At 30.6% G+C, this 12,490-nt stretch overlaps 1 protein-coding gene across 28 annotated transcripts in view; it reads right to left on the bottom strand.

Moving 5' to 3' along the window:
- The window catches only part of Gphn (gephyrin), a 595,586-nt gene that overhangs the window by 285,414 nt on the left and 297,682 nt on the right, over positions 1-12,490 (bottom strand). For all 28 annotated transcript variants that reach the window (XM_040276071.2, XM_078050082.1, XM_040276074.2 and 25 more), the window contains one exon: positions 3,668-3,762. In XM_040276071.2, coding sequence (XP_040132005.1) covers positions 3,668-3,762 — 95 coding nt within the window. The remainder of the gene's footprint in view (positions 1-3,667; positions 3,763-12,490) is intronic.

The following is a 12,490-nucleotide window of genomic DNA, read 5'->3' as shown; positions in this document are numbered from 1 at the left end:
TGAATTGTCTATTATTAAGTACATATATGTTTAAAAGTATCATAGGTTTATAAGTACCATATTTGTATGCTGTCTTGAAACTTTTAATAATATATATACTTATTTGTCTCTTGTAAACTTTATTGATTAAAGACGTTTAGGCTGTTATGATCTAAAGGCTTCTATAAGCTGTCCTAGGGACACTAGCCTGCTGTGATTCTAGGGGGTTGGGAGATAGCAAGTCCTAAATTAGGGTGAAAGTGATCAAAATTAAATAAAATTTGCCATCAAGACTTCCCCTGAAGTCTGCAAGCTTTTGAATACATTCCTAAATTCCAAAATAGTTACTTCAGAAATATTTTGCCAGTTCAACTGTTGTACAGTTGGACACATTGCTGATGCTCACGACTCAACCATCTTCTTTTTACATGCATTACAACTACTTGGTTTATTGTGTTGTTCAAATCCTGTATTTCTTTTAGTACCTTCACAATAAGTACTTCTTCACAATAAGAGTACTGCTAATGTACATTATTTTAAGTGACACATGTTGTTTTAACAATAAATAGTAAGATAAGTAAATTCAAGTATCAAAATTTAAGTTTAGTAATCTTTTGGCCTTAGGAAAAATTATTTTAAACCAATATTAGCATAAATCTATTTTTAACCTAAAAGGGAAAAATTACCTCCTCTTCCCAAACAGAAAATGTATTTGTTAAGAATTTTTATATTTTATTCTAACAAGATAAAGCATAAAGACTAAATTGGAAATTATGGCAGGTAATAGGATAAATCATAGCAAAAATAGATTGGTCCTATTCTATTTCATATTTTTAAAAAACAAATTAAGTACCTCATCTAAATGAACCAAATATTTAAAACACAATTGAAAGATGGGGTTAAGATTATAATGGTTAATGTTTCTATAAAATAAAACACTAGCACTCAGTTTTTCTTTTTATAATTTAGAATCAACCTATGTAAGTAAGACATTATTTCATATCTATAAATTATGTGATGTCCCTGAAAAATTAAGTAGAGATCAGAAATTAAGTTAGTGACAAAACTGAGAATAAAACCCAGGATAAATCAAGCTTAATTTATAGCCACAGTGGTTGCTCTAGTATTATTAGTTTAGAAAGAAAAAAAATACTTGATTTTTTAAAATGAAGAAACATAAATGACAGACTCATGGGATTATATGTGGCTATTTTGCAAGCAGTGTAATTAGCTACTGGTTCAGAAAGTGCTAGATTTAGCTAAATAACTTGCCAAAGGTGGCACTAAATGTTAGGTAATACTAGGATATGAACTCAAGTATCTGATCTTAAGGATAAAGTTGTTGCTCTTGGATCTTGTGGTGTTGGCCAAGAAGTTAAAAACAGCATTTCTTACTGATTGTTGGCAGAATACACAGTATTCTGCCTAACATGCAGAGTCACTACCTAACAACTCTGTATGGGAATAATAGGAAGATTTGAGACTGAAGTCAAAACCTGAATAACAATCCTTAATGAGGCTAGTCTGAGTTTGGAGTTGCAATACTACGATGATGATGGTGTGAATACTTAAATCCCAGAGAAAATACTGATCTCTCTGGCTAGTGGGAACTGAAAATGGGTCCCTACTCTCTACAGAGCTGGGGTGAAAATCTTAGTTTTTTCTTTTTTGAAATCTTTTGTCCTTTTGTCCCAAAGATGTTCCAATTTTACAGAAGAACATGAAAGCAAAGTATATTAAGGCTCTGCAAGAAATGTGTTTTATTCAGAGTAACTGGGAAGGAGGGGCCCTAGAATTTTGTGTGTGAGGTAAAATTCTTGGAGAGGAGAGAATTACAGAATCTGGATATCTTAATTATGTGTATGAAGTAACTCAAGTCCTGGAAACATCTGTGCGTTGTGAATATAGAGAACACACTGAAAGAAATATATGAAATACCTTTAAAACATAAGTATGCCACTCCTCAAGTCCCAAATTAACTCCTAAAGGTTCATGTGTGCAAAAGTACAAAAAAGTACAAAAAGTTCAGGGAAATATTTCACAGTTACTTTTTTTCATAGCCAATGTAGACTACTATCCCTCTCAGATAAATCAGCAATGAACAGAAAGAAAAGCCAGAAGAAGAGAAAGTGTGTATGTGTGTGTGTGTGTGTATACACATATATTATAAAATACTTATTATTAAATATGTATATATAAATACATATTATTAAATATATATGTATATACATTTTCAAAACCTTCAGGAAAAAGATGATTGATTTATTCCAAAATACTTAGAAGTAGCTCCTGCCAATTAACTTTTCACATTCAGCAAGGCAGTGCTCAGTAATTATGGGGCTATAGAAAGGGGAGAGACTAACCCAGAAAAGCTTTTCAATAAGGAAAAAAAGTGGTTATTTCTATACTATATCAAGAAAGCTATCCTTATGTTAAAGGTTCATCTTAACAGTTGTGAATAAAAATTTCTTCAGTTAAACTGTTGGATCCTCAGTTAAACTCTTTACCTTAAGGTAAGGATCATGTCTTATTTTTCTTTCTATCCTTAGAATCCCTCATGTTTATTATGGCACCTGGCAAATAAGTATATTATTATGCCTCCTGAATTAAAATGTTATTACAAAAAATTAATAAGAGATGAAGATTAATTATTTCTTGATTATATCTTGTATACCAGTAAAAGTTCTTTTTATGTTCCAAAACCTCTACTTAATTACATAGGAAAAAAGAGATCAAATATAACCCTGGACTACAAAGGTACAGGTAATATCAGTAAGGGTTTTTAAAAAAAGATATAAAAGAATCAACTTGAATTCCTTAAACTCTGGCATGGACTTTTACATATAAAATATCTACAATGCTATATTAACTCTTGAGTTATTCTTACTAAATTTAATGTTATATAGTACATGTGAAGTAAAGAGAATATAGTAATTAATGCACCGTTTACATTCTCCTGTAGCAGCTGACATTGATGGAATATAAATTAAGTAACCAAAAGAACATCATGAATCACATCCCATACAATTAAATGGGTACATTTACCTTTGCATCCATACTGCATACAGGATGTAAAAGGCTATAAATGATTAAGAAATTCTGAAATAATAAAGTTGCTGTGCATTTTATGGTTGCTCTGAGATCAAGTGTTTATTAATCAATGGTCATTAAATCAACAGATTCTGACTAAGCTGATAGTTCCATCTTAAATGATATATATTATACTCACTTAGGAGATTTTAATCTAAGAGTTGCTAAAATAGTAACAACTCAGTCATCAGATTGAAGATGGATGTCAATGAAGGTACAATTTAAACTATATAATTTAATGAAAGTATATATTATTAATATAATAATTTAAATGTACCAATTGCCAATTATAAGAGATTATAAACATGAATTGAATTTTTCTTTCATGATTGTAATCAATATTCTCTAAAGGTTTTAACATAATATGCAAAAAAAGAAAAGAAATAAAAATAAAAAAAATTTTAAAAACCCAAACAAAACCAAAACCCAGAAATTGAAAATGGCCGAGATCTAGCTAGACAACATACTAAAACTTAAACCAGGAAAAAAGGTGTGAACTTAAGTGTTGTGACTAAAGTTTCTTACACTTATCAGTTGGGTTATACTGCATAGTGGTCTGGAATTAACTTTCTTTGTAACATATTGGTTACTTTCTTACCTAGAGAGCATGCCCAGAGGTGTAACATTAAGTGATCCCATCAGCATTGCCAGGGCCATCCCTGGCGCTTCCCGTTCTATTACTTCTTTTGTGGCCTGTAATTAAAGATTAAATAGCAAACTGAGTGAAATTAGCCAAAAAAGAAGGAAGGCAGAGTAGTAAATTCACTAAAAGATAATTATAACCCAGGCTTTCTTTATATATATATATATATATATATATATAAAGTTGTTGACAGATATTTATTTATTTATTTATTTATTTAATGTGATGCTAATAATTGAACCCAATTGCCTCACACATGCCAGGCAAGTGCACTACCACTGAGCCACAACCTCAGCCCATAACCCAGGCTTTTTATAAACCATACTTTGTAATTCCTCAAACATCTGTATTTTTTTCAGGATCACTGAATTAAAGGTAAGGACTCCCCCCCCCAAAAAAAACCAGATAACTTTTATAATAGTAGTCTTATCATATTCCTTTGGTTTCAATAGTATTTGATAGAAATCACATTTTGCTTAATAACTAAATTCCAAAAATGAAGTCTCAGAGTGTTATTAATAGTTCAATAGATTTTTACAGGGTAAGAAAGGTGGGCATTTTTCTTTGCCTAGTACTCTAGAAATAATTAGTCCATGAAAACCTGAGATCATCTTATATCCCTCCTACTTCTATGATTTTATAACATAATTTAAAGGGACAAGAAGTTATCAAGTCAACTTTACCCATGTGCAGGCTCGAAGAAAAACTCTCCATTTATCATTGATTTCAATATAAATTAACCAACTGATTTTTTAAAAAGAATTAATGAAATGATAGGTTGTATATATTAGGAAATTTAGGACAGTACATTTTTAAGATAAGGATAAGGTAAACCTGGAAGAAGCCAGTGAAGGAGAAAGGAAAACTACATTTTCTAAGGACAGGTATAAAGGCACACCTGGGAGACAGTCCAGGTTTTGTGCCAGATAACTGCAATAAAGTAAATATCTTAATAAAATCACACCAAGTTTTTGGTTTGTTAGTGCATATGAAAGTAGGTTTACACTATCCTATTATCTATTAAGTATAAATAGCCTTACATCTAAAACAGTATATAATTCAAAAATATTTTCTTGCTAAAAATGCTAATGATCATCTGAACGTTTTGCTGGTTGAGGGTGTTGCATTGATACTGATGGCTGCTGACTGATCAATAGGTATAATAATAATAAAAAAGTTTGGATTTTTGCAAGAATTCCCCAAATGTGACACAGATATGAAGTGAACACATGCTATTAGAAAAATGCTGCTAGTAGACTTGCTTGAAGCAGAGTTGCCACAAATCTTCAAATTGTAAAACAAATAATTCATGCAGCACAATAAATTGAAGCTCCATAAAATGAAGTACACCTATATGTTGTAATACAATGGTAAAGATATACTTTAGGCTAAATGTAGGGGGCCCAAAACATGATTTAATCCATTTCTAGTCTTGTTTTATATAAGTGAAACAATTTATAATAATTGAAAGCAACAAAGGAATAAAGCTTGCAAAATAAAGTATTCCAGTAAATATTTTATATCTCTAAAATATTTTATATCTCTATATAGGAATATATTGATATTTTAATATTCATTAGACATAGAGTGACAATTCTAAATAAGATTGTAGCTCTTGTAAAAAAATTTTCTGGGCAAAAATTGAGGACTTGATAAAGCAGTAAAAAATGCAAATATGTATTATATGCTAATTGATGTTATAAACAAACTTTTAGAACACATAAATTATTAGTTCACCTCTTAAATTTTTTTCAAATATTATTGTTTTTTAGGTTTTTTTTTAGGTGGACACAATATCTTTCTTTTACATTTATGTGGTGCTAAAAATTGAACCTAGTGTCTCACGCATCTAGGCGAGCACGCTACACTTGAGCCATCCCCAGCCCGCACCCCTTAAAATTATATAGAATATAGGACTACTAAAATTGATACAATCTTCTGGTTTACCAAATCCCAGCATGTGCAGTATTTAACAACAGCAGAAAGTTCAAAAGAAAACTAACAAAGAATACTTCTCAACCAAACCTGTTTAAATAGAGAGGCCATCAGGGGCAACAGAAAACAAAACTTTAAATTCTTTTTTTTAATAAAGTTTTTTTTTTGGTTGCACATGTTCACAATACCTTTATTTTATTTATTTATTTTTATGTGGTATTGTATAGAATCCAGTACCTCATATGTGCTAGGCAAGTGCTCGGCTACTAAGCTACTATCCCAGTCTAGAAAACTTAAATTCTTAAGTTTGAAAGTGAGTTGCCATCAGTTAAGTTTGTATTGAGCTAGTACTATCTAAACATTGTGTTAGTAATATCTATTATGATTTTGAGTCTTCCTGAGAAGGAACACTATTTCTGTGCTATAAAATGCTTTATTAAGGCTTATAATTTCTAAAATCTTAGAGCCTCCAAATCAAGCACAATAAGAATGAGAACAATATAAAAGGAGCTGTCTGGATAAATACTTCATTTTGTACTTGAAAAAGTCATCCATATAAGCAGTGGCTGACATTTGATAAGTTTGGAGATTGCTATGGACTCCCCCCTCCCCGCTCCCAGGAAGATTCCGAATTTTAAAGTCCGTCAAAATTTAAGATATGGTATTCAGTGTGAGGAAATTAGATCACTGGGGGGTACTGTTTCAGGATGGATTAATCCTGGTCTCCTGGAGTTGTTTCTTGAGAAAATTAGTTATGAAAAGACTGAGCTTGAACACTGCCTTTATGGCTTCCAGTTTTGCTGTGTGATCCCTTCTATAAATAGCAGTTTCTACTCCTCTTCTGTGTTTTGATCAGTCAAGGGAGCCCTCATCAGAGGCTAAACAGACAGGGCCGTCCAATTTTGGGCTTTGAGCCTCCAAAACTATGAACTACAAACTTCTTTTCTTTATAAAATATCCAACCTCAGGTATTTTGCTGAAACAAAATATGACTACAGAGATCCACATAAAATGATGTATTCCCAGACTAGCACAATAAAAATTGCCTAACAATTGCAATTCATTAATTTTTCTAAATCCTATAAAAATATACCATGTTTTGTCCTGAGGTCACTGAAGAGTGATCTGCCTGGAATATCTATTTTTATTTTTCATAGAATTATCTTATTGAACTTTGATTTTTTTGATATGCAATTGGATCTAATAAAATTGCTCAGTGAAATTCTTATTTACATTATGCATTACTTGAAGTCATTGTTCACCATGTTATACTGGGATCCTCCTTAGAAATACATACAAGTGAAATTTCCTTTAAAGTGTCATAACAAGATATGAATATTCTTCTGTGCTACTAGTTTAAATTATGATGCTCATGAATCAAGTTACTCTGGTAAACAGAAAAATCTATGGATATTTTTCAGTAGGCTTATTAAACAACCTAGTTTCATTTTATTTTCTCTTGTCCTATTTTTCATGTTGGTATTTCAAAAAATTCTGTTGTGTTTATTTGGGTAAGCCATCATAAATATTTTTCAGGGTATAAAAAATGTATGAATGGGTGGATTGATGAATGTGTATATTCTTTATATAGAGTTTTTCATCTTTTTAAAAACATACTTCTGGAAGGATCATTAATTCTGTCTTAAAATCTTCTAGAGAATTTGAGCCTACAGATACAGATTTTGTGTATTTTAGAACATAAAAGAAAAAATATATATTGTAGTGATGCCATTCATTGAAAGGCATTAGTGCTAAAAGTGGTGACATGATGAGAGAAGCAGAATGTCAAAATTCTCTACAGGACTACATACAATAGGGTATTCTTACAAATACAGTCTTTCTTACATGGGTAGCAACTGTGTCTATTCCAGAAAACAACAGAACACCTTTTTTTCCTGTTTTTATTTTTTGTTCTTCTTAAGCTGTCTGGTGTAGCAGAAAGATCACCATCTGTGAAGTCAGACATAGCTAATGTCCAAGAGAGTGGATGTTGGATCTGCCACAGAACCTAGGGCCATGACCATCACATAGTATGTACTCAATAAGTATTTGTTGAATAAGGAAATGAATCAATAAATGAACCTACTTAGATTTGAAACCTGGCTTTACTTAGGTGCTCTGTGAGCTAGAAGAAAATATTTAACTTTTCTGAACTGTAGTGTACTTATAAGTAAAATATACATAATAATAAAACATATCTATATCGTTTAAGAGGGTTGAGAACTAAATTAAGTAAGTCACCTAGCACATGGTAGGTATTAGATACACATCAATCTTTTATGTGTTTCTACTTTGAAATTCAACTTATCACTTTACAAGTTTGATCATACCAGAGAACAGGAATAATATGAAAATCCACAAACCACATAGAAACAGTTGTTGCTATCCAAAGATGAAGGCATAATGAATGGAGAGCTGAAATCCTAGTTTAAGAGCATTGGTAATTGCAGGGCAGGAAGCAGTACATAGAAATAGTGCAATCTACATTAAGGAAAACCAGCCTAATGAAGTGGGATTGGAAGATGGACAAGAGAGCAAGAGGAGATTGCAAATATCTATAAGCTTTAAGTGGGGAGGCACAACTAGAAAGCAAAGAGCAAAAAGAATAAAACTTAATTTAGGATGAAACAAGAGAAAAATATCTGTGTAAATTGATATTAAATCCAAACAGAAGAATGATTTTAAGAACACAGCCTTTTCAATCACATGTATTAGTACAATATGAATAAAGGTTATCTGTGACAGTTAATGTGCAGATAGCAAGTATTCATTATCAAAAGATTATTCATTATCAATGGCAATGAGATGCTATTAAAAGTTTTAAATCATTGTTCTTAATTAGCTTAAAGTTTGACATCTCATTTTCTTATGAAAATAATTATTAATTATAATAATAAATTAATAATCATACATTATTAATTTATAAAATTCAGATATCAGTTTTTTGGAATAAGCAGTGTCCAGAATAGTGAGGTTTAGTTTGATCTAGCTGCTCTCTTTAAATGACTTTTATTTTTAACCTCTAAATATTTTCTTAACTCTGAAAGTTTAAAATGCATATGAAAAAAATCACACAGTTGTGTTATTTTTCTTGACACTCTGAAGATAACATTCAAATCATAAAGATCCTTCAAAGACTGCTAAGTTCAAAAATGGTGTCATAAACATTGGGTTCTGTAGCTGAGAGAGCTTGTTGATGAGGTGCATGTTCACTTTTTAACTTCAGGGGAAAAAAATGACCTTAAAAAGTTATTGCTAACAGGCAATGATGTTTAAATACATATAAAAAAAGGGTAGCTAAATCTAAATATGTATACATTTCTTACATGCACAGTGATTCTTTGTGAAAAATAATTTAGTATAGTGCTTTACTTAATTATATGGACATACTTTTATTAACATAGCAGAATAATTTGTGATTTATATTAATATATTTGTTACCTGACTATGTAAATTTAATACAATTTCCTTCTAACAATTATTACAATGCTCTCTGTTGATTAAATAAACATAAATAGCAAAGACTATCTTTGAAACTCCAGCTAATGACTACTAACAACTTTGTTACATTATTAAGGTGAGACATGCTTAGAGCAGTGGTTCTAAAACTTCAGTATGCATCATAATTTTCTAGAGGCCTTGCTAAAACATAAGTTTTTTGGCTCCACTCCCACATATTCTAATTCACAATGTCTAACAGGCCTCAAAATGTGCATTTCTAAAACTTTCCCTGGTGATGCTGGGTTTGTGATGCTGGTTTGTGATGCTGGTCTTAGGACAAATTATTTTTCTTAACTAGCTTAAAGTTCTATATCTCATTTTTAAAATTATAAATTATTAATTTTTAAAGTTCAGACATCAGTTTTTTGGAATAAGCAGTGTCCAGAACAGTGAGGTTTAGTTTGATCTACAACATTTTGAAAGCCATGCTGCTGATGGAAGGAATGAAGTGAACAATGTATATCACTTGGTCTAATCTTCACAGATACTCTATAAATGTGAGAATCCTTCATCAGAGTCAAATATAGACCTAGCGAGAAAATAAATAAGATGAAAATAGGCAGTTTACTGAGTTATATTTCATTACTTCTTTCCATTAAGGCAAATAATTTAATTTTATATTTAAAAAAGATTATAATAAACTAACAATTCTGAGGCTGCTCAAGTAAGAATCCTATGGTATACTAAAGCTATCCTTAAAGTATTTTTTTCTTGGGACTACGCATGATGGATAAAATTTACATATAGGACATCCAGGAATGTTCAAGGAGTGTCAGCTATCAATCTCCTTTCTATTCTCATTTAGGAAACACACCAGAAAAGAAATAGTCATGCTACTACAATAGCAATATTGAATCTACTTTACACAATTGATTTGTAGATTTCATTATTTTCATATTTGTTTCAACCAATCTATTCTCTAGATAGTCATAATACATGACTGAATGTGGAAAAACTACTGCTAGAAAGAAAGAAAAGATACATCCAGGAAATCAAGGTAATTTAAAGTTTTTGTATGAGATTAAAATATTTTTTAACTTAAAAAACAGTATCCCAAATTTACTTGGGAAATATAATCTTTTTGCTAATGTGTACATTTTCTTTGGAGTTTTAAAGTTCTTAAATATTTATACCTTCAGCTCCTGGAAGAAGCAAAAAACTTTTTGTGTGAAAAGAGATACTCCGTTTTGTTTTTAGTTCAAGTTTCACAATATGTAAATAAGATCCAGATGTAATGAAAGGTCAGAGGAGACAAGAAAGCAAGAAAAAGAGACCAGAAATGTGAGTACTGTAGCCAATTTCATTTTATATGGCATTTAATGAACATATACTGTGCGGTGAGCAAAAGATGATGAGTTGAGTCAATTGTTTTCAAAGTTTGTCTTAGTTCAAACTAGCTAGGTAAGCTTCCAGTGTTTAAAGGTAATTATCTATCTTTATGATTATAGCATGGCCTTTAAAACAGCCAACTAGTTTACTTAGCTCAACAAAATGACTTCAATGTTGGAGTAAAACCAGGTTGTTGGGCTTGCTGAGAAATAATATGGCTTTGTACAATATTTAAGGCTGATTAAAAGATTTCCAAACGCCTTTTCACTTTATGAAAAGTCTCACCTTGTTTGCTAATTTTTAGAAGTCAACATTCTTTTGCATTAAAAATGGTTCTCTTTATACATAGACTCGTTTTTCATATTATTTTATTTCTTTATTTCATTAATTTTATAACCAAATTATCAAACAAAAAACCTGGAAACTCAGATGAGTAAATTACTTTTTAGAAGAGATTTTCATGAGACTACTTATCTTCATATTCTGCTCATATAAGTAGCATTACCTTATTTCTAACTTCAGGAAAAGGTGAAAGAATATTGACATTTCTATAAATAATTAGCATATACATTATTCATTTTCAGTATCATATAAAAACAACAATGATAGGGTGTTGGCTATGTATGCCTTTCAATCTACATAGAAAAAAAACGTGTTACTCATTTCCTCAAAAGTTATACAGAGATATGGAAAAAAATGTTTGGGAACTTTAATCTACAACAGGGTGATTACAGTTAATAATACTGTGTTATATACCTGCAATTTGCTAAGACAGTAGATCTCAAATGTTCTCAACACACATCAACAAAAAAGATAGATATGTGAGGTAATGAACACAGGTTAATTAGCTTAACTGTGGGAATCATTTCACAATGTGTGTGTGTGTTTCTGTGCACGTATAAAATCAAAACATCACATAGTACATCATAAATATATGCCCTTTTTCTTATTTGTTATAATTATTATTTAAGGTATTGCATTTTGTCATCTCATATCGGCCTCACTAGTTTTTAAAATCGGGGGACAATTGGGCAAAAGAAAATGGTTATAGTACTTCTTAGAAGCAAGAAAAATGGGCACAGAACTTCTTATCACCTTGAGATAAGCTTGACAAAATAGATATACATACATATTTGGAAGCTATGACATACTGTAAATTGAATTAAATAATTTGCTTTCTGCAGGTTTTGTCATGGAAAGACTGATTTTAATTCTACTAGTCTCTCACTTTGTTATCAGATTTTTTGTTCCTGATTTGTAATTTAATTATCTAATAGTCCATCATTATTCATATATTATATGAATATCAGCTTTTATTCTTATGTCTCCTGAATTTTTTTTCTCAGATTTCCATTTGTAGAAAGAAGGCAATGATATTTGCTACCCTTCCAATAAGTTGAAAAGTATTAACACAAAAAAGCATTTTTGGTTAACTAAATCTCACAACATTCTTAATGCTAGTATGATAACATTATATGTCACATAAACTTACAATGCACTAAAACACTTATTTCTCTTTTACACTGTATTAGGGAGCTAAGCATAAACATCATTATTTAGCTGCATAATTCAGTAATAAAAAATATTGATATTAGAAGTTTTTATTTATGGTTTCTTTCTTTAAATATACCAGTAGATATTCTTTATTTAAATAGTTAACATTTCTATATTGCCTAATAAGAGGATATGTGATTTATTACTTCTCTTTTTATAAGTGAAGAAATAGAAGAACCAATAAATTCTTTACTAATCCAGAGCCACAGTGTAAATCCACAGAAAATTCCAGAAGGAAATTCAGAGCTGTAGACACCAATTCTGACCTTAATCTGTTAATCTAATATTTTATATGTTAAGTTTGTAAAGCACCCTATTCAGACATAGGAAGGATATTTGTACTTGGCTTAAATGTGTTAGAACACATAGGACCTTAGAATCACTCTTAATATATAGCTCAACAAATACTGTGTACTACTACTTATACTGACACACATATCTAAAGTCACTTCTGTTGTG

This window comes from Ictidomys tridecemlineatus, chromosome 5 (genome assembly GCF_052094955.1).
Source record: "Ictidomys tridecemlineatus isolate mIctTri1 chromosome 5, mIctTri1.hap1, whole genome shotgun sequence".
Classification (NCBI taxonomy): domain Eukaryota; kingdom Metazoa; phylum Chordata; class Mammalia; order Rodentia; family Sciuridae; genus Ictidomys; species Ictidomys tridecemlineatus.
This window is presented reverse-complemented; position numbering and strand designations above follow the sequence as displayed.